Source organism: Chroicocephalus ridibundus, chromosome 9 (assembly GCF_963924245.1).
Source record: "Chroicocephalus ridibundus chromosome 9, bChrRid1.1, whole genome shotgun sequence".
Taxonomy (NCBI): Eukaryota; Metazoa; Chordata; class Aves; order Charadriiformes; family Laridae; genus Chroicocephalus; species Chroicocephalus ridibundus.
This window is the reverse complement of record NC_086292.1, coordinates 40,527,333-40,550,224: the sequence shown is the minus strand read 5'-3', so window position 1 is coordinate 40,550,224 and position 22,892 is coordinate 40,527,333. Positions and strand designations below refer to the sequence as shown.

The window sequence follows — 22,892 nt, the reverse complement described above, 5'->3', positions numbered from 1 at the left end:
TAGAGCTAGTGTCTGACTCGTCGCCCCGTCCTGATTATGTGGTTATATATTCCAGGCGTATTTCAACCTGCATTAAAAAGGAGGAGGCCAATGTGGCACTGTAGGCTGTGTGTGACTCAGAGCAGGCAGAGCTTTTGTCTGTGCGCAGCAATGTCTGCAGACCAGCCCGTCTCTAATGAGTAGTTGGATCTATCTGTAGACAGACAGCTTGCCATTTAAAGAGGATAATCAGAAGGTTTAAGTGTGCTTCATCTTTCCCATCATAAAAGTTTGTGTTTGTGATGCTGTTCACAACGTTAAGCACTCACAGAGCTCTGATTTGTCAGAGTGGCTCTCCAAAGCAAGAAATCCTTTAGAATAAATCTATAAAATTACCTATGCTTAGGAGACAAGTTGCAGCACATCAGTGACGGTAAGAACACATTCAGGTTCTCCCCAGATGTAGGGGTGCCACCTTCTTTTGGGTAAGGATGTAGAGGGAAAACAACACTACCTTCCTGAGCATCCTGGAGACTGGCACATGATCCCAAAAGGCTTTCCTCATCCTCACTCTTATCCCACCGCTGATGGGTTCTCCTCAGGAAGTTCTCCTCAGGAAACGTGCAGAAATCTATCCCAAAAGCAGAGCTGCGAAAGGTGTGAAATAAACATCAGGTTTGACTGTTAAAATGACAAGATTTCTGTAGGCAAAGGACTCTCACACAGTCAGTGAGATCGCAGTGTATTCCAAAATGAAAAAAAAGTGTATCAGAGCCCTGAAGAGGAGCCTTTGTACAGTCAAGAGCCCTGCTACCACATATAACAGAGCTTTAAGAGAAAACGTATCATTGGCAGTTTTAACCTGGATGGTCACTGTGCATTAGGAGTTCATACCACTGTTTTAAAATTGCCGTACGATCTCATAGTAGGAGCCTGTAAGAATCCCTCTTCCTTGAACTTATTTGGGCAATAGCATTTGCTTTCAACACCTAGCTAAGACATGATTTTTGCCCTTTGGTGGCTGATGAATGCTTCCTCCCTTACTGACTCTAGCACAGGGAGGGCTTCGTCTTAACAGTCTTCCTTTTGGCAAGGACTGCAGGCTACAACCTCTAAAAGTGGCAACATTGGAAGGGAAAGTCGCAGGCGTAATTGAAATGCACAGAAGTTGAAGGGAGGGCATTGAAATTGCAGCCCCAGAAGCAGAGCAGCTTTTATCTGCTATTTATGAATCTGAGGTTTTGGTTTTGACCTCTGTCCTTCGAAGTTTATAGCACAATCCTAAAAACCTACCAAGTGAACACGGCTTCTGAAGAAAGAAGACACCCTACTATATGAATTATACAAGGCATTCAGGGTCATATGGCATCTTCCCAATTCGAAGTCTCCAGTACAGGGGCTCAGGGTACGATTAATGTGCAGAGTGGAAGGGCAGCGTCGCGGCATTCATTTGTCACACCAGCATGGGCTGTTACCGGTGGCACCATAAACACGTTCTGCGGCTGCACAGAGGTTGCACCGCTGCGGATGAGCTGCAGCCCTGCTTCTGGAGCTAACGTAATTCCCTACTGATTAATGCTTGCCAAACCAAATATCCAGAGCCTGGCATTTTTCTTACCGGTCAGATGGATGGGTTCATATAGAGCATTTGGAAATAGTTCTGTCTCTTGTGCTTTCTCCAAGTGACAACTGTGCCATAGGGGATCCATGGCATAGGGATCCATGTGCTCAGGCTTTTCCAGCTGAGATGGCACGATGAAATTTAGACAGGCTGATGTAGTTGATGAAAGCAGCTTGATTCTCTTGCTGTTACTCAACAGCCACAAATCCCTAAATGACCGTGCTTTGCCTCTGTGACAAGGCACCCAAGAGAAATCTTAGGATTTACAATCTGAAATGTTAGTCAAGAATTTAATCCCTGTTGATTATAGTTTATCAAAATGTGTGAATACTAAACTCTATTCCTACTACTTTACCCGTTTTTTATTTTAACTGTGTAATTATTGCTGACAGCTGAAAAGAAAGCCCCAGTGACACAAAGCAATCTGACCAAGTTTGTTCAGTTGCATCACAGAAGATGCGCTCCAAAGGTTGCATCACTTAAATGTTGTTTCGCTGCTCTGTGATAGACATCTGCCGTCAGCAGCTCCATGCCTTGGTTCATCAGGTGATCCCACCACAATCTCCTCATCTGCTTTCTGACTCTGTTTTCCTTCCTTTCCTCTTCCGTCTATCCCAGATGCATTCACAGACACCCACATGGGTCTCTGAGGATTACAATAGTTGTTCTATACATTTCCTAGTTGCCTATTATCTTTTTACTTGGGCAACGCTGCCTGTTTCTACATGCATGGGCACCATTTGCGCAAACAGCAATGAGCTCCGTCTTTCCCCAGGTAACATTCATTCCCTCTGAGATCAGGTAGATCCAAAGCATGCTTGACTGAGGGAAAATTTGCCTTGATGATGTGCACAAACCACACTTTGGAAACAGCCATACAAAAAATCTAGCTGGGCTATTAAACCTCAGCATAGCACAGCACTTAATGATGTCCTTAACATTAATCCATTGATTTTAGAGGGGCTTCTTGCGTGACCATGGTTGAGCACCTGTGCAAATGCTTCAACAAATGGGAGAGGGATGTCAGTTATTTTTAATTGTCATTAAAGCAGGCTGGTAATTTACATACAGGCTTCCCTGCTTGCTTTGCTATCACTTTTCTCATGTCACTTCAGAGATACTCATACTGAAAACACTAGGAGATAAGAGTATCCAGTTATTCCTGATGACAGAAATGTTTTTCTATGGGCCTGTACAGTGTGCTAAAAGTCACTATCTCAACATTACCTCACTCCCATTGATGGGCTATTCTGCACTTGTCTGCAAATTCATATTCACTGGAAGGCACAGAGGGTCCTTCTGGAAACAAATCTGTAGAAATTCTTTTCTCACCATAATTATTGTTTGAAAACGCAATAATTACCCAATGTTTTCTTTAATATATTGGCCATAAAAACCACCTAGTTACGCCACTGCAATCCCAGGGATGAAACTTTGCTCTGATTCCCACTCTCTCCGCTGGGTCCCAGGGTGCAAGCTAAAATGGAAACAGCCATTGGGGAGGGAAATTAAGTGGAGGTCAATGAACAGTCTGGCAGAATTCAGGGGAGAGCTGTGCTTCATGGAATAAGAGGTTGGTATCTAACTGCTTCAGTGGTATCTGCTCTTAGTAATCCAGCTCTAATACACAGCAGTTATTTTACCATGAAGGGCATTATCTGGCCATAAATTACTCATGGTTAAAGTAAGATTACGGACTATTAGGAATATTTTAATCAGATCAAAAATTGAATCCATTGGAAAAATGATTTTGGAACAAGCATCTCATTTGCTATCCAAACATTTCAGTACTGTGCTTATGCATGAAAACACACACAGGAAACTAAGTCAGAGCTGACCGAGAGATGAGATATGGGGAAAGTAATTAATCAAACGGAGGGCGACAAATACATTAGGGACCAGGTCCCTGGCTGATAACTCCGTGCTGTTCTGTGGGCTTTCAGGCATGAGTTAGGAGCACAACGGGCATTTGCTGACCCTGAGCCCCTCTGCCAGGGCGCTCTCCTCTCTCTGCTTCGCTCCCCTCTCGCCGTACCGGGAGGTGCGTTCCCCTGGGATGTTCCTCCCCGTGCACAGAGGTGGGCTTTGCCCCCGCTATAGTCTGGTCGCTACAGGTTTTCATGTACCAGTCTTGGTGCAGTGCTGTGCTGGCTGGGAAGACAAATGGTCATAGAAAGTGGCTAATACTTCTCGAAGGAAACCTTCTCCATCATCTAAATGTCACAGCACCATTACTTACGTGTCTTTCCGATATTACTGTGTGTAATAGATTTCAGTGGCATTTTCCGTGCAGTTCTCACATCTCTGTGCTTAAGACTTTCTCTACATGTTGGAAAACTTCTTCTGAAGATAAGTCACTCTTCTGAAATGTTCTCCTATCCTGCAAACCTTTACAATTACAAGGCTGGGACAGCTCGTGCTTACAAGGAGTACATACATAGTTTTACACCTAAATAAAGAAGCCTCAACCTTGCAAAAGCTTTCATCTAATTAGATGGGGGAAGTTAGCAGTAAATTTCAGTGAGGTAGTTTAATGGAATGCACCACTTTTTGCAGGTCATTTTAGCTGTGTTTAATTTACTGTGATGACTCGTGTTCAGAGATTTGCGTATTTACACTGGAACATGGATAATACATAATAGATGTGTGTGCAGATGTAAGCTTGTAATAGATTTGGCAAGCAAAGTGTTCTTTCTTATGTGAAAACATATTTGTAATCATTTCAACACTAGTCCTGGAATTTTTTTTTAAATTGGTGCTCCTTGCCTTGAGGATGAGGCATGAAGATGACAGAGTCATCTCAGGCCTGTTTAAAAAAGTAATTCAGGTGCTTGAGTACCCAGGTCTCTCAACGGCACCATAAAGAATAGGTCTTCTATCCACTTTAATATTGTCTTTTGCCCCTTGGCAATTGCTATTTCATCAGAAGCATTAGTAAGAACACATTGGTGTCAGGCTAAGCTTTGCCAGGAAGGTTTCCTAAGTCCACGGTGGTTGATGGGTGATGGCTGATGGGAAGAGCAAGGAGAGCGCCCGGGAGAGCCAGCACTTCACCTGGCCAATGGAGACCTGAAATTAATTTTCCACACCCCAGGCATATCCAGTAACAACTGATTTGCTGGACACGGTGTGTTTGAGGGCTGTTGTTTCCCAGCCAGTCCTAGCCTTAGGCTTCGAATTCACATATCTGCTCCTGAAATTGTTTTCTCAGATCTTTCAGTGGGGTGATGGGTATTGTTCTGTCCAACACAACAGTGTCCCGATGTTAACAACATTCAAACCAAAACCAGAACAGCCCTGATTAACACCAGCTGATTTGTCTCAGGGTCAAGTAAAGCTTCTGTCAACAACTTGGAAAAAAGGATCAGGTCAAACCTAAAACAAGCCAGCCTGTCTGGAAAACAACTTGCCGCCTCTCTGATAGCCTGAAAAAATATTTTTTCAGCTCAGCTGCATTTTTCAGATGCATTTTATGTAGCTGCTCATGTAACTCCACGTGAAGATGAATGAGCCCAGATGTGATTTGAACATCTAACATCCTCCATTCATCCCCCACCCCATGTTTTTTCCAGCCTCATGCTAAGCCAGCCTCTGATTTCACAGGCAGACAAAAGAACAGAACGAGCATTTCCTAGGTGATGACAAATTCTAATTAAATTTAAGTGTTGGAGTTATTGCTTAGACTATAAGCTCTTAAGAAGAGAGAGTGATCTTGCTTTGGTTTTTGCTTATACACCCCGAGTTCAAAAGGGTATTGAGGTTCCTATGTGCCATTGCTGTAAAGTTTCTGTCTTATTTTGCAGTGGCTGAAGCATGAAACCTGAACACTGACCTTTGTTTTCTACATGCAGGTGAAGGATGTCGTGGGTTATGATGCCCTGGGCCATTGCTTCTTCACGGAGGATGGGCCAGAAGAGCGCAACACATTTGATCACTGCCTTGGACTGCTTGTTAAGCCTAGCACTCTGCTCCCCTCCGACCGAGACAGCAGGATGTGCAAGCTGATCACGGAGGGCGCCTACCCAGGGTACATCCCTAAACCCAGGCAGGACTGTAGGTGAGTGGGAGCCTTCCTTTTCTTCTTTCTTTTCTCTGCAGGATTTAGCCATATAAGATAGCATTACGTGTGTATGGTTGTGTAGTCCTCTGTAGAGGTCCGGGCTGCATGCCCCAAAGGTTGGGAGAGCAGTCTTCTCAGGATCTTTATACTTGTGCTATTCCGATGCCTGCACACCTAGAGTGTGATTTTCATTTTTAGCATAAAGTCAGTTGAGATGGTTGCTACCTCAGGCGCTGAAAATCTCTCTTTCAAAGTACATAGTGATGCCTTGTGCCTTATGGAGTCTTGATCCCAATGGCTCAGCAAAAAGTTGCTGAGTTCAGAATGGGCTGGGTTCTGACATTCGTGCTCTTGTCAAATGGTAGCTAATTTTGAAAATATTCCCATTAATTTAGAAGTCATTATTAGCAAAGAACGGATACTGTTTAATGATGTGGCATTGCCGTTATGCACTCATTGCCCAAATTGTGCAGTGAAACCAAAATGTTATAATAAATGCAGTTTAGCACAGAATTGGAACTTGACAATAAAAGATCAAAGACTCTATACACCCATTGGATCCCTAATAGTTTGTCTATACGTGAGCTCATGAAAATGTTTCCAGGAGAACTTCTCCAACCTTCTATTTGCCACAAACACTGTATTAAATTTGAAAAATACTGAATGCCTTTCATCTCCCTTTTTGAAGATCCTTTCCTCTAAGTGTCCTTGCAGATTTGCCAATGGAGGTTTAGATGAGGATTACAGAAGCATTTGCAATAAGGGATTTTACAAGTTCTTTTTGCATTTCTGTTGCTTTGTAGAAAGAATTCAGGTGAAGTATAGAAGAAACGCAACCAGTTTGGCCACGCAGTTAAGCATTAGGGTTTTTTTTTAGAAGAATTCATGGTTTCTTCATTAACAGTAATTTTTAAGCACAAGTTAGAGAAATGCCAGTCACAAATACTGTAGTTGTAGTTGATTCTGTCATAAGGCAGGGCATGGACTCACTGAGCTCCTGAAGGCCATTCTTGCCCTTCTTTCCATGATTTTCCAGCTGGTTTTCTGCCCCAAAATCGAAGTGCATAACCTAGGAATACGATTTCATTGACAATTACTCACTGTTGAGGGAACCTACTTATTTTGATGAGTATCAGGCAGCTAATTAACTTTCTTTTTCTTCCCCCATCCCCCAAACTCTTCTTGAGAGAGTACTGAACTCTTGAAGTCAAACCTGTGTGCTTAGCAGCTAGGCGAGCAGATCCCCAGCTGTAGTCCAGGGAGCGCAGCAAGTGGTTTGGAGCAGATCTGTGGAACCACATTTTTTTTAGAGTGTTTTCCATTAAAAGCTGGAAGTCAAGCCTGCCTTTAAGAGCTTAAAATTGATGGTGGATCATCTTGAGGACAAGACCCCTGTGCAAGAGAATGGGAGGTCTTCCACGGTGAAGATTTGTCTTGAGACCGTGGAGCATTGGTGCTGTGTTGAAGCTGCCGGGAGACAGGAACACTTCTGCCCATGGCCCTTATTTTTCTCCAGGATTTTATTTGGCTGTATTTGGAGGGAAGACAGAAATATACAGTAAAAAAACACTAAATTTCTGACCCACAAAAAATCAATGAGGAAATCTCTGGAGCCAGACTTCCATCCTGTAAATGAGACAGTTAGAAGCTGATTGATGCCTAACAGCTAAAAATCTTCAGGGGTTTTCTTTTATTTGGAAATACTCTCAGTCTGCTGAGACTGTATCAGTATCACCCATTCTGTCCTCGGAACAAACTGGGGTTTTGTCCAAAGAAACGTATTTTTAGCTTTTCAGTTTGGCAAGGGAAAGAGATGAATTCATGCAATGCTCTTTTTAACATCTGTGTTTGTTTATAAATTACACTTAATGTCTCCATTCATAAAATAAGAGTTAATCAGCCATTGTCCTCATTTTCCACTGATAGTCCATTTAATAGTCAGAGGGACATATTTTGTGTCATTTTGAAGATTGTTATATGAAAAACGGCTAGGAATGATAGGTGGAGGTCTAATGAACAGGTCCTACGGTACTTTCATCTGTGATGTCTTCCTTTAGAAAAGAATTCAAGGTTCGATGAGAAAAATAATTTATTTTTCACTGGGCTCATCCTGCCTGCAAGTGCATGAGTATGCTAACGCTACCCGTGGGGCAGGGACCAGGGCCCCCAGCGCGGGGGACGAGGGACAAGCACCATCTGCGCTCCATTGGCTTGGAAGAGGCAGGCAGGCAGCCGCTGCCAGAAATTAAGACAATAGGATTGAGCCAAATGACACAGTGAGCTGCCCAAGCCCCGTGGCTCTGAGGAGCAGGATTGGGCCGACAGACAGGTCACTGTGGAAATACAATGTCCTCACCCTTGCCTGCGCAGCAGGAGGTAGTCGATAAATAAATAATTTCCAGTTGTTTCCTTCTAGGCCCATGCCCCATGCCCAAAATAGAAAAATTTTGGTATGTTTTCATGATAAAGTCGCACAAATGGAACTTCATCTTAGGCCAGCAAGATCAGTTGGCCTAAAGCCCCCGTGAAGTCCTTTGTAGCAAGGTTAAAATAGACGTAAGGGTTCTGTAGTTTTGTCTTCTGCAGGAGGGTGGATCTCACCCAGCAAATTTAGGGATCCGGTCTGCTGGTTGTAAGTGCTGGATGTTTTCCTCCCAAAGTTCACGTGCCTGTTGGTTAATGAATGCTGTATGTCACGGGACGGGCAGTGATGGATTGGTCTTTCCTCCTTGATGGGAATCTTTCAATTAAGATTCTTTTATGTGCATTAGACAAATGGAGTCCTTTTGTCCCAAAAGAAATGCGTAGGAGGGTGGGAGCAAATAAAGTTAATGAATCACAGCAGCTCTTGGAAAAGGCAGGTACCGGGGTACACTTGGAAAGCCCTTAAGAGGCAATTCGTCGGGTCCCTTGATTAAACGAGTCTCTAATGAACCTGAGGGCTTATTTGGGGGCAAAGTTCTTTTCTGTGACTTGTGCAACAACATATTTACCTTATCATAAAACATGATTGACATCTGACAGCTTCATAGCAGGCTTGGAATTGCAGTCAAAATTCCTCATTTAATACTCAGGGTTTTAAAAGATAAGGCCATGCTCTCTGTCAAACCACAGAGGACACATGTGGTATGAGAAGAGAAAGAAAAAAATAACCCGTTCCCTTTGCCCCCTAGGCAGGACCCCTTATCTGAGGAGTTATCGGTGGGAGTTACTGGGGGGAGTTGGTCGGTGACTCTGGTGTGTGCTCCAAGTGTCATTTTCATGTTATTCTTTGTTTTCCTGACCTGCAGCGCCGTATCCACCTTCTGGATAGCCAACCCCCACAACAACCTTATAAACTGTGCAGCTGCGGGATCTGAAGTGAGTGCAGAAGTTTCTTATTTGGTAACAACTCAGACCGGTTACAGCCCTGCAAGGCTGAGGCTCTTGCTGGAATAAAACCTGCTTCTGTTACTCAGGCATTTTTTGAAACTGCTAGATCGAGACGTATATTAATATGGCTAGTGCCGCCAATAAAATATAATGCTTTTCCTCTTGCTCCACACTCTTGTCACTTGCTGTTTCTAGAGCTGGATGGCTTTAACAAAAATTCCCAGCCTTTGCACAGTGCGCAGCCTGAATAAATTAAATAAATGTGGCTGTGGAGTCCCAGTGAAGTCTTTGGCAATGATTCTGTTGATTGCAGTACAGTAATGGTGCTCTGAAATTTCAATCAGCGCTGATGCTAATTCCACAGGAATTCTTGGTCACATCAGGAGCCTTTATTTTCCTACTAGGACAAATAAACAAGAAAAGCAAGCTTTAAACAAAGAGATGTGGTCTTTCCGAAGCTTCCAAATCTGAGTACCTAGATTCGGGCTCCTGGATACATTTTTAGGCAACTAAATAAAAATGATCTGATTTTTTAAGATCCACGCATGCAGTGATAGGAGGACATCAGTGTATGTGTGTGTGTGTGACGGAATTCTAAAGTCTCACTTATAGCTTCAATAGAGACGTCAGAGCTTAACTTGAGGCACCCTGAAGATGCTACTTTGGGAGTGTGAATGTGAATGTATGTGTGTGTGAAACTCTCTGCTACGTATAGTTATACAGGTCGAGGCTGCTAGCTGTGATTTGTCCCAAAATCTTCTGCCTTATGCCTTGTGGCTTTACTGATAAATCCTTGGGCTAACGTAGACCAGCAAAGAAGTTGAAGCAAAGGCTCAGATGTCCGTTCTTTTTCTCAGGAAACAGGCTTTTGGTTTGTTCTGCACCACGTGCCGACAGGGCCCTCGGCGGGCATGTATTCCCCCGGCTACTCCGAGCACATGCCGATGGGGAAATTCTCCAACAACCGCGCGCATTCCAACTACCGGGTGAGTCTGCACGCAACGGGAACGCTGCCCTCAGAAAAAAAAACCAAAACACCGCCTTCTCGCTCCAGCTCCTTGGGTCTGCAAGCTATTAATGCCTGTGCTTTCTGTTTCACTAAAAGTTGCTGCAAGCTTGTTTGCGTCTGCGGATGAAGCAGCTTTGCGTGCTGGCGTGGGAGCTCCGCACCACTTCTCTTGGCTCTTGGGCATTCCGAGAGGCTCTTCCCTCTGCTCAGGCTGCTTCTCTGCTGCTGTGCTCCTAAAATAGTGCCTCCAGGAGCATCTATTGGCAGCTTGTCTAATTATAGACCTCGACTGCCAATGTTAGCAATTAACTGAACAGCTTCTAGAGGGATAAATACGGGCCGCTGTGTCTAATCGCCTTCTCTTTACTTATTTACCCTTAGTGTGCTGTGCGGTGGGGCTGTGCGTTACTGTCACCGGGTGCTTAAGGCTACAGCGCGGTGTTTCTGTGTATGGGGATACATGCAGTTACAAGAGAGGTGCAGTTTCCGGAAATTTGCGGCGATTTTGGGGGGTACATGCAAGTCTGGATAGCCCTGTCAGCCCCATTTCGCATGCTACTAGAAGAAGCAGTTGTTAGGATCGTGCGACTGACTTGGGCTTAGCAGACTTGGAGGCAGAGCCCGGAGATGGAAAGACCTGTACATTATATAAATATACTGTAATATTGCATTTCTCTTTTCTTTTAGGCTGGAATGATCATTGATAATGGCGTCAAAACCACTCCGGCCTCAGCCAAGGACAAAAGACCTATCCTGACGCTGATTTCTGGGAGGTAAATTGTTTTGCGCAGTTTGGTTTAGAGAAGACTTCTCTATAGCACTGACTGAAAGCGATGCAATTGTCTCCAAGGAAGCTGACAGGAATCATTGCAATCCCTTCGGGGTGGCTTTTATTGAAGAAAGGTCTTCACTTAGATTTACAGCTTTCTAATTTCATCTTCTCCATTCCCTTTCCTAAGGGACCCCCAGCACCCGCACCCTTCTGGTTCTGTCCTTGCGCTTTAGCTCTGAGCGGAGCTGGTGTGGATGTTACAGCTGCTCTAGGGTGTTCCACTGACTTTTTATTTTTTGTACATAAGCAAGAAAATTAGATGCTTTCCGGTCAGCAGCCCCACTGGGGAGAACTTGCTGCAAGGGTTTCCCATTAGAGAAATGAGAAATTAAAGTATTTCCTGGGAATGCTGTTGATTCATTCATTTAGGGCCTACTTGAACAGGGAGAGCTTATGTGATGGAGCTCACACTTTGATTTCAAATTTCTGTCCAGTTCCAAATCTGACACTGCAATAATAATTACAATTAAATACGCAGAGCGACCCTTCCTCCCTGCTGCCGTGCACAGCCCCTGTGTGGCATAATGGGGTCATTTAGAAATACTGGAAAGCCCTCTAGACAGCGCCTCGTATCGGCAGACCTACCGTGGTCCCGTGGCTTCTGAGAATCCCCACTCTTTCCCCAAAGCTGGCCCCAGCGAGGAGGCTGGTGGAAGCAGAGGGCTTCTTGGGGGCAAAGTGTAATAGCATAAGGGCTGCACGTGCACCCTTTTATCTCATTAGAGGTTGAGTCTGGCTGTTAACTTAGTTACCAACCCCAGGGAGAGAAAAAGACTTAAATATTCCCAAGTTTCATAGTTTTCTTTCCTGACAGACCAATTGCCTCCCGTTGCGCCCAACCTGCATTCGCCCACGACTGGGTTTCTTGACAGAAGAGACCATGTAGGGAAGAGGAACTTGCTGAAAACCTCCGCTCAGCAGGGGAGAATGACAGCGTTTTCCTTTTGTGCTTTCCACCTCTGGGGTGCGGGTTACCCCGATTGCTGTAGTCACGTACTGGGCCAGCATTGCAGGGGTGGGACCGGTCCTCTGCCGCAGGGGAACCCAGCCAGCAGCTCAGCCACCGCTTGCCCTGTGATCCACATCCCCCCAGTGCCCTGCCTAGCAGCTGATGCGAAAAGGTGTTCAAAAGTGAATATTATTTACATTAATTGAAATTATAAATTCAACGATAAAAGTAACTGCTAAAAAAATAACTTATTAAGAGCAGTGCTTGCTCTGCAAGTACCTCCAAATTCTCTTGGGAGCCTGATGCTGCCGTATAGCAGCATATGGAAAACCATATAGCCGAACGCGTGCCTTGGGAAAGTGCCTGCTGCCACAGGCGCAGTAAGTGATTACAGAAGGCAATTTGTCCTTTGCCATACAAGGGCAGGAATGACCCCTGGAAGCCAAGCAATTCATAATGCAGTCATGTTTATGCTCGGGGATTACCCACCAGCACAGGCTGCAGCTCAGATTATTTATACCGTTTCCCACTTTTCATGTGTCAGGACTGAATAAATTATTATAGCTGGAGTGGCTGGGGCAAACTTTGAGGTAGGCTGGGCATATACAGAGTTGGAGAGATTATTTTGCATTCTGTTACAGCGTTAAATATCTGGGCCAAATTGCGCACTCTGTAGTGTTTCTCCAGTTACACACGGATGGGAATGAAACTGGAATCTGTCTTCAAATATCTGTATTTAACAATGTCTGGGGAATTCACAAGGGCCGATACTAAATCTCTTTCTGAAAGCAAATGCACAGTGATGAAGCTGCCAGAGCAATATTCATTTACAGGAACCCTATCAGCCTGATGCTCGGTTTTAGATTGATATGATGGCTTATTAAGCAAAGCAAAGCGCTATTGAATATCTGTTAGCGATTTGACAGCTTGGCCTCGCTACTCATTGTTGAGGCATGAATTTTAATCTCTGGACCATCCATCGCTGGCACGGAGCTGGATACTCATCTGTCAGGTTCCCTAAGCTGCGTAGTGTGATGGAAGATGCTCCTTCAGCAGCCAAAGGGAGAGCTGTGCCTCAGGACCGGGTAGATGGCAGCCGAGCTCAGCATCACCCTGGCGAGCCAGATCCTTGCTCACATCCCGTGGCCCGAGCGGTGTCTGAGAGGCAGCAGCTGAGGGCACACATTGCTGCAGCTCCCACTTGTGTCTGCTTTTTCCCTGCATCAGGTCAATATTTCCTCATACTTGAGAACTTCAGAGTTAATAAATTTCGTACGTGTGTCCTGGGTAATGCAGAGTGGGAATAGTAAAGGACATACTCTCAGCTCCTCTCCAAGATGTTTTCATTCCTTTTCACAGCAAGGAAAATTTGGCAGTGGTACTTGTTACCACAGTATAGCCAAGTATAGGAGATAAGAATGCTCAAAAGGGAAAACAAAAAGGATATTTATCTAAATAACAGGAATATGCAAAAGGATAACAGTAAGGGATTAAAAAATATCTCAGACTTTTGGGAGCAATAATAAACTTTCCATGCTTTCAGCAGTGTATCAGCAACACAATAATGGAAAGGTGAAAGGAAACTTGGAGCAGGTCTTTACAACTGCCTCGCCTGGACCGTCCTTCCCTTGGCAGTTGGGTCTGGCCATGGCTGCTCGACTAGAGACGCTACTTGGATGGACTGTTGTCCCAAAGCTGTTCCCGAGTTAGCAGAAACCAGATGTTTAGCAGGGCCGTGCACCGAGCAAGGCTACCTTCCCTCGCCAACCTTTCTTCTCTCCTTCTGGTTACAGATACAGCCCACACAAAGACGCCGATCCTTTGAAGCCCAGGGAACCTGCAATAATTGAGCGCTTTATTGCCTACAAGAATCAGGATCACGGGGCCTGGCTGCGGGGTGGAGATGTGTGGCTGGACAACTGCCAGTGAGTTTTGCCTTATTTCAACTCTAGGAGTTCAGCCTGGTGTTTATGGCGAGCATAGCTGTGGTTCAGACTATTTATATTGCTTTGCACCTTCCGTATGGCCAAGATTGAAATAAAGATGAAACGTTAAGTAAGCACAGGCATTATTTTACACAAACAAAACCTGCTTTGTCTGCTCTGAAGATCCCTCCGATTCTTCCTCTGTGTGATGCTAACCAGCATTCAAGAATGGTCACATACACGCACAGAGACATAGACACATGGATGCAAATAACTAAAAATAAAACTTAATTTTTGTATGAAAAATGAGGTGCTTTGAAAAGAGAGCAGCAAAATCCATCACCTTCCCTGGCCTGGTCACAGATCAGTTTTATGTGGTTCACTGCTATGCTGAATAAGTGAGTACTGACAAAGCAGACATAAAACTATGCATCATACCAGCAAGGGAGAGAGACTGGGCAAGTGCGTGTTGTGTTCTTTGAAGGCTGTTTCCTGCACTGGTCAGAACAGATATTTATTTTGCACTTGGAAACAGATGATCTTCTACAGTTTCTTGTGCTGAGCCAGGCTCTTGATATCAACCTCAATGAAGAAAGAGGAGAAAAAGGAAAAAGCTACTTTACAAGGCATATTGTGATAACTCCAGTAGGAATAGCTGTCACACCGTTCGTTATCTGGTGTCCAAGTCCTGGGCAGAGCTGCCTTACTTTCGAGCCACCCAAACCTCTAAAGCACCCCATGGTATAAGCTGGCTCTGGTGACCGGTCAGGTTGGTGGGAGTGAGACTGTAGCAGAATGGTCAGAAATGTGATATTGAGTAATGCGGTTTGTGCTTCTTATGAACTTATGAACCAGAAGTATCTAGAGTTGTCTTCACAGATCACATTCATGTCATTGAGACATTTACATTGCTTACGGAGCAAACGCAGCGTATGGAGGTTGCTAAAAGACCGAGTACTTTATCAGTTTCCAGCAGTGAGCATATGTGAATTCGAGGAAGCAGCCATCAAACTGTAATTGTCTTTATAGCCACAGTAATTTCCTTTTCTATTGCTACAGAAAGACTTATGTATTACATTAACAAAACAAATGTTAATGTGGCATGCAGTGTATAAACTTCGGTGTGTGTTCGTGGGGCTGGAGCAAGGCAAGGGGAGGCGATGGCGTGTCAAGGGCTGCCACCTACAGACAGAAGCGGGACAAAGCTGGGTCTTACTCCGCTGCGGGCTCCCGGCTCGCGTTTTTGCTGAGACCAGTGACAGACGCGTTAAGAGTGACACCGATGTGAAGACACCATCGAGACTTACTCATGCTATCATATTAATTGTAGTCTTCCTATAAGCAGGAGTCACGGACCGGCGGTTGTGATTTATCTCATCTAAAAGCTTTGGTATTTCAGCAAAATGGAAAGACATTTTAATCTTTTTTTTCTTTCTATTTTTTTTTTTTTTTTAATAAGAAAGATCTGATCTCTATCTTCCTGTCAATGAAAGAGAAGCCAAGCTTCTCTGTTTTAATAACAGTTCCTCTTGTAAAGTTATTTCATGGAAGCAGTGTGTGATACATGAACGCGGGCAAGCACAGAGGTGTGCATAAGGCAAAGCACTATTAGATAATAAAAGCGAGTTAGACTGAGAGATAAGCGTGATCTTTTTACCTAACAGTGAAAAGTGCATGGTCATTAGACACAGGGAAAAAGCTTTATCAGACAAGTAAACTATGCCCAGTAACCACCGGCTTAACCTTAGCTCTGAGCAATCAGGTGAATGTCTGCTGCTTCATATGATCTGCACATACTGCAAGATGTGCCAAAGAAGACCTTCCAAAACTTAGACAGGGAGCAAGCCTGGAAAAGCCTGACCCTCCCCAGGGGCACTGCTCAGTAGTTAAGCCCTGCTGCCCTCTGCCTCATTGGTTTGGTTACTTTAGTTTGACGTGAAAAAAAAACAACCCAAATCTCTTCTGAAGCATCCCTCTTCTCTTTGCAGGTTTGCTGACAACGGCATTGGCCTGACCTTGGCGAGGTAAGTGTGGGGCGGGCTGTGCTGCAGCTGGGGGCACCGCTGGTGGGGGTGGCTGTGGGCAGCCCCTTCACCTCCAGCCCTTCCTTCCCAGCGGCGGGACTTTCCCTCATGACGACGGCTCAAAGCAAGAAATCAAGAACAGCCTGTTTGTTGGCGAGAGTGGAAACCTGGGCACCGAGACGATGGACAACGAGATCTGGGGACCTGGAGGCCTGGATCACAGAGGAAGGACCCTGCCCATCGGCCCGTAAGTTCAGCTCAGCACATCAAAGCACCCTCTGTTCCCACTCTCAGTGCAAACTCCAGCCCAGTGCGGTTTCTTCAGCGTTGTTCAATTTAATAACCATTACGCAGAAAGGATTTGGTTTCATGTCTGCCGATCCCAAAGTCCTCACTGTGCAGCTGCTGCTGGCAGGTACATACTTGCGGGCTGCCAAGACAGCATCAAACTCCTCTTTCCTTCCCCCTCCCCTTTGCAAACAGAGATGAGAAGACAGCACAAGGACTGTGCGCTCCTTGGGCACTTCTCTATATGTGGCTGGGCAATGTGGCAGTCTCTCTCCAGGTCAGCAGACAGGGAAGCTCATAGACGCTCTTCCCTGGGCTTGGACTGGCCCAGATGTGGTCACAGATGTCCTCAGAGCTGCTGTCACTATTGCTGCTGGGCTACAGGGATTTGATGCCTTTGTTAAATAGTTTTGAAACGGTCAGTGAACGTCGTGTGTGGCCTCTTCCTAGACCTTAGTCCTGCAGATTGGTTTGCAAGTGCAATGATGTTCTGTTGTTATTCCTAAAAACACAGTTATCCTAACGGTAGCTCTACAGTGAACAAACAGCTCAGCTGATTTTTTTTCTGCCCTATTACCCGCCTCAACTTTGCTTATCGGTAGAGATAGAGGAGGCTTATTATTAACTATAGTAATAATGAAAACTCAATCTGAAATTCATTATAGTAATAATGAAAACTACGACACTCTAATATCCTTTACATATATATATATATATGGGCATATCTCGTCTTGGGTGTTGTGTGCAGAAGCTCAGAGGGACAGAACAAATGCACAGAAGCAGGCAAGCCTTGTCTATAGGAAGCCATTCATAGGAGGAGGGGATCAAATTTATTTACCATAAGTGAAATTTGAAACATCTTATCTTAGCCTTTTAAGAAGTTTAAGCATCTTGTTCACTTAATCAGTTTGAAAAATGGTGTCGTCTTTACCTTGCAGATGATATCAGAAAAAGCTATTAATAAAGGTTCGTTAGTCTGCCCCTTCACCTCTTTTCAACCCTATAGATTGTAAGACCTCTCCTTGTTTTCAAATCCCTTTTTTATTGCAGTTGAGTTGCACTGTTTCTCTCCAACTTCCTTTGAAAGATGTGGTGGGACTTCTTTTAGCCCTGCCGTTACTCAGCCCAAGGAGTCTGCACGGCTCCGACGAGTTTCAGGTTTCGCTGCTGCAGAACTCATTTCTGATGGCAAACATGGATTTATTCACTTTTAGGTCAATGCTTTGGCATTGCTCTAAGTTCCTTCCCTGGAGGAGCACAGACTAAATAAAGATGATCTGTTCAGACACAAGAGAACTTGAACTGAACTTGCAAGGATAAGAGGACTTCACAGACCTAAAAAGGAGGGAAATCCCTTCTCTTCCAAAACATGAGCTCAGGAGTCATCTTAAGGGCTGTCAAAAATGAAAGCAGCTGAGAAACAAATGCTGCTGGACTGCACATGTCTAGAATACATTCTCATCCTCATGCTGATGTGTCATGACCAAGTCTCCCTGTCTCCTCCAAATGTGTTTTAGGGATTTTCCCATTCGAGGGATTCAGTTCTACGATGGACCAATCAACGTCCAGAACTGCACCTTCCGCAAATTCGCTGCCCTGGATGGCCGGCACACGAGTGCCCTGGCCTTCCGGCTCAACAACGCCTGGCAGAGCTGCCCCAACAACAACGTCACCGACATTCATTTTGAAGACGTCCCGGTGAGTTATCCTTCTCAGAAAGGCCTTTTCCAGTTGGCTTGGAAATGGGGCTGTGGGCAAAAAGGGTGTAGCAGCCTTTAGGAGGAAACAGGAGATCTTCAGGAGGTTGCCCATTGACTTTGCCAGAAGCTTAACAGAGGGGGTGGCAGCTAAGAAAGAGAAAATTGGATGGGAGAAATAACAAGAAAATCCAATTCTCTGACAGGTTTGCAGCAACCGGAAGCAGGCATCAGTTTCAAAAATATAGTGACATTCAGGTGGAAATCATTTCCATTTCTGTGTGTCTCAGAAACGGTTGTAATAGGGAGAAGAATCTGCCCCCTTATTTTCAACAACAGTATAATATTAAAGAAACAACAGAGCGAAGTCTGTTGTGGAAGGTCTAACTCACCTAGAAGCGGAAAATACTGATTTTTGGGAAACAGCCAGTGAAACTGAGCCGATGCAGGGTAGTTCTGCAGCCCTGCACACCGGGGTAATTGCATGGACTCCAGTTCTGCAGACATAAACGAGAGCAGAGCCCAGCCAAAAAGGGTCTGCCAAACTTTGAATTACAGTATGAACTCCGGGGTGCTGGTCTGAACCTGTCCCAGGGTCGGTGCTTTTGAGTTATTTTTGTATTTGCTTGCACACATATGTGCTAACTGGTTTGCTGAGGTTCACCTCTAGCAGCTGTTAAATCCAACTGCCAAACACTACAAACAAATAAATAAATAAAGCGGTTGGGACTGAAATGTTTTGGGTTGCTTAACTTTCAAAAAATTAGCAGACTTGCTCGCACGTCAGGAAAAGTGCTGACTAGCAATCCTCGTGCCAAATGGGATGGGAAAGGCAAAATTCCCCTAAAAGTGTTGGTCGGTCACTCTCTCACATTGCACCAGGCGGGCTGGTGGCATGACATTTATTTATGCTGGATAAAAATATCAGTCCGAAGTTGCCTGAGCAGCCGTTTCCCAGGGGAGGTCGCTGATTGTTCCCAGCATCAGTGTGACTTTATGTGGCTTTGGAACCTCAAAAACATATTAGCAGACAATGAGTGAAGTGGCTCTAGTGAAATCTCCCCGTCTCCTGAACCTTCCTCCAGAATTTTAAAACAAACCTTTTCACAGCTGGGGCTGAAATTCTGGTTGTTTTAGCCTTTCCCCCACACTCAGCAGGGAAATCTGTGTCTGCTCTGTCTGACAAATCAAACACACCTTTTAAGTGTGTGACCCAGCTCTGCACTGACTTCAGGCTTAGGGAAGAGGGAATGTGCAGGCAGAGACAATCCTGATATGGCTGTCCCAAATGGCACCGATGTTCCTGCCAACTAACGAGACCAGCTCAGCTGAAAATTATTTTGGTGATTCCATCTTTGGATGGTCAGTTTCAGAAGCTTATAGTTTTATTACCACATAACTGCTATCTCAGAGGACCCGCCACCCCAGAATCATCTGGAGTCATGGGGCCCCAGAGCTGTTGAACGTCAAGCCTACAATGTCTCAAGCTGAGTGGCCAAATTCTGTGGCCATTTAAAGAACGGTACTGTTAGTGTGTACACAGATTTCTTCATGCACAAATTGATCCACAAACCCAACACTATTTCTTGTCCAAACTACTTTCCAATGACAAATAAAGAAAGAAAATGGGTCCTTTGAGCCACTCTATTGACCATAGCCATTGTGTACTGTAAGTGATTAATTCCTTTTCGGAGATGTAAATGTCTTTCACTGTTTTGTTTAGATTACCTCAAGGGTCTTCTTTGGAGAACCTGGACCCTGGTTCAATGATCTGGATATGGATGGTGATAAAACATCAGTTTTTCATGATGTAGATGGTTCTGTGTCAGAATATCCAGGCTCGTACCTGATAAAAGAAGATAACTGGCTAATCAAGCACCCTGAGTGCATTGACGTGCCTGACTGGAGAGGTTCCATCTGCAGTGGACACTTTGCACAGGTAAAGATGCTTACCTTGCCTTATCATTATCGCTTTATTTTACTTCAAATTTCTTGGCGCTGTAAAGCTCGACCTTTAGAAATGGACTTTCTTCAGGGTGCTCAGGGTTTATTTATCTGCATGTCTGCACAGGTGGTTTTGAACACGAGGATGTTGTGGTACATTTTCAGATACTTTGGCCTTGACTGTTAACAGCTCTAACAACTTCTGCCTGAAGTCCCCTAAGAGCTCCATGAGCATTAACAGATTAATATTCATAAATCTATGGGCTGTCGGCTAGTTATTTTTCCTTGATTTATGGAAGGAAGTGTTGCCCACAGTGTTATGGGAAATGTGCTGAGGAGTCAAAATTAGACTTCAGCTGTCATGATCTTTCATCCTGTTGTGTAACCACCAAACCATTCTTCCTACCACACAAGCTCCAAGTGCTGCTGCCTTCAGAGAGTCCTCACTTTCCTCTGATGAGTAGCGCCTGTTTTTGTCTTAGGTGTTGCAACTGTTGTTTTTTTTCCGTGTAGTGCTACTAAAGCCAATTTGTAACCACTGAGCTGGTTTTCCTGCTTCTGAAATCCAGACAGAAGGGTCCTTGTTCTGTAGGAGTCAGATGTCTGAGGTAGATACTGTCCCACTGCGGAGGGTTGCCACAAATGCTGTGAAATACTTCAGCCCTAATGCGGGCCTCTTTGAAGCCTTGACTGGCACATAGTCTTGAACTCAGTGAATGAGGAAATGACCCTTCTTTTTTCTGAAAACAGTTTACTTTGTAAGGGAAGCCTAAGAAATCGAACGTAAGCGTATGGCATACAGGTCACTGCTGAAGTCACGGGCCTCATGCCAGTTCACGTCTATTGAGTAGCTGTGCCTTTAATGTCTTACTGTCATTCATTAAACCCTGGGTGATATTTTTTTTTTTTATCTAGATATACATCCAGGCCTACAAGCCAGCCAACCTGAAAATGAAAATAATAAAAAATGACTACCATAATCACCCACTCCATTTGGAAGGGGCTTTGAGCAAGAGCACTCATTACCAGCAGTATCAGCCAGTCATAACTCTGAGGAAAGGCTACACCATCCACTGGGACAAGACAGCCCCCGAAGAGCTGGCCATATGGCTCATCAACTTCAACAAGTGAGTGATCCGACCGAATTCCAACATTCCAGCCCAATAATGTAACAGCACATTTTTAATGGGTGAGGTCATCGCCTTATGAGCTCTTCCAGAATGAACATGCTTGTTCCAGGAAGTCCATTGAGTTCACTATCTTTCCATTTGACCTCTCAGATTCCTGTTTCCTCCCCTGGGCAGCCCAGCAAGATAACACGGTTCATTTTTGGAAGCCTAGAGCTAATTCATTCCTGGTGCATGGAAGTCACAGGTGTAGAAGTCAGGAGCAGATCTGACCCACATTGCTTAACTAACCCATGGTTGTTATGTCTAATTTACATTGCATTGATTCATCCCACACCATTAAAATTTTAACCGGCCAGGAAAAAATTAAGTTACGTTTCAGAGTGAATTATTTAGTTTGGCTTCTAGCATGCCCAGGAAAATAACAGTCATGTGTCAACTTATTATAATGTGGGTCTTTGCTATTTTTAGGAACGACTGGATCCAAGTAGGGTTTTGCTATCCTAAAGGGACGACATTTTCCATTCTCTCAGACATCCATAATCGTCTCTTGAAGAAAACGTACAAAACTGGAACCTTCTATAGAACCTCTCAAATGGAGAAACTGGAGCACAGATATCCTAGCAAAGGATACTACTACTGGGATGAGGACACGGGGTAAGGAAGCAGGTCTTGCCGATTTGGACACTGCTTCGAGAAAGCTGCTGGAATCGTGAACCCTTTGGCTAATGCCGTTAGCGGGCATCACAACAAAACCAGAAAGTCATTCTGGGAATGTGACCAGCGTTTAATTTTCCTGGGACTCCCACGGCTGCCAGTCATTCATAGCCTCTGCTGCTCTGCCAATTACTCTGGGAGATGCTTTGCCGAGTGAATACAAATTACAAAAAAAGACAAAAGCAAAGTGCAGACCATGAAACTGAACTGGGGACACACCCAACCCTTTTCGTTTTGAACAACAACCATCTGTAAACACCACGACAGGGAAGCACAGGAACTAAGCGTGTAAAGCCTGTTACGTTCTTTTAAAGAATTAAAATAATGCGAAAGAGAGAGACACCTAAAATACAAACCATGTATTTCTATATAAATGTATCGTTATAAAATAGAGCTCCAAGGGAGTTCAGGTGTCGTCTAATTTCTCTGTCTTAAATTCCCTGACCTGCCCAAACCATTTCTGAGATGTGTGTCCCCTATTATTTGCATGTGGTATGTTGAGCACTCTAAAATCCAGACATCAGCACTGAGGGCTTGCAAAGCACATTATTGCAAAGCGTTGGGAAGGAGTCCACCAAAACTGGGAGTCAGTCATTTTTTGTACAGAATTCTCAAGGATGCTGTTGACTCTTCTCCCCTCCCTGCAGGCTACTGTTTCTGAAACTCAAAGCTCAAAATGAGAAGGAGAAATTTGCTTTCTGCTCTGTCAAAGGCTGCGAACGAATAAGGATCAAAGCTGTGATCCCAAAGACGGCTGGCGTCAGCGACTGTGAAGCCATGGCCTATCCCAAGTACATTGAGACTCCAATAGTAGAGGTGCCAATGCCCAAGAAGCTCTCCAGTGCACAACTGGTAAAGTAGTTGGTTTCTTATCACACAATTATTGCCAGTCTAAATCTGTAGTTCTGGCACATACTGTGCCCACAGACATAGAAGGACTTTGTAGCAGGTGCAGTGTATCCTGTGCCTGATTTTCTGAAACGGTTCAGGTATGTGAAACGGTATGAAACAGGTTCTTACACGTGTAGAGAGTGCAGGTCCTCGAAGGACAGAGCCACCCAAGACTTCGTTTGAAGTTAGACGCTTAGTCTTCTGGGGCTCTGTTGTGAAGTTCTGTGCTTAAAAAGCACAGGGTGAAAAGTAATGAGGTGGAAGACAGGTCGGCCCAGGGAATGTGACTCTGGAGAGACAGAAGGTTTCTTGCCTGGCCTCTGGCTCCTCCAGGCTGTAAGAGCAGCAGTGTCAGACAAGGGACTGCACAGCCGAGTGTCTCATTCAAATAAAGGGTTTTGTACAACACTGTCTCCTATATCCGATTCAGTCTAGTTCTGGGGGAGAGATAGGGATA

At 44.6% G+C, this 22,892-nt stretch overlaps 1 protein-coding gene across 3 annotated transcripts in view; it reads left to right on the top strand.

Annotated features, from left to right (window-relative positions):
- Positions 1-22,892, top strand: part of CEMIP (cell migration inducing hyaluronidase 1) — a 118,851-nt gene that overhangs the window by 87,406 nt on the left and 8,553 nt on the right. For all 3 annotated transcript variants that reach the window (XM_063347432.1, XM_063347434.1, XM_063347431.1), the window contains exons 14-25: positions 5,452-5,657; positions 8,951-9,020; positions 9,890-10,018; positions 10,729-10,814; positions 13,616-13,747; positions 15,736-15,771; positions 15,863-16,018; positions 17,577-17,757; positions 19,480-19,695; positions 20,616-20,827; positions 21,299-21,484; positions 22,192-22,396. In XM_063347432.1, coding sequence (XP_063203502.1) covers positions 5,452-5,657; positions 8,951-9,020; positions 9,890-10,018; positions 10,729-10,814; positions 13,616-13,747; positions 15,736-15,771; positions 15,863-16,018; positions 17,577-17,757; positions 19,480-19,695; positions 20,616-20,827; positions 21,299-21,484; positions 22,192-22,396 — 1,815 coding nt within the window. The remainder of the gene's footprint in view (positions 1-5,451; positions 5,658-8,950; positions 9,021-9,889; positions 10,019-10,728; positions 10,815-13,615; positions 13,748-15,735; positions 15,772-15,862; positions 16,019-17,576; positions 17,758-19,479; positions 19,696-20,615; positions 20,828-21,298; positions 21,485-22,191; positions 22,397-22,892) is intronic.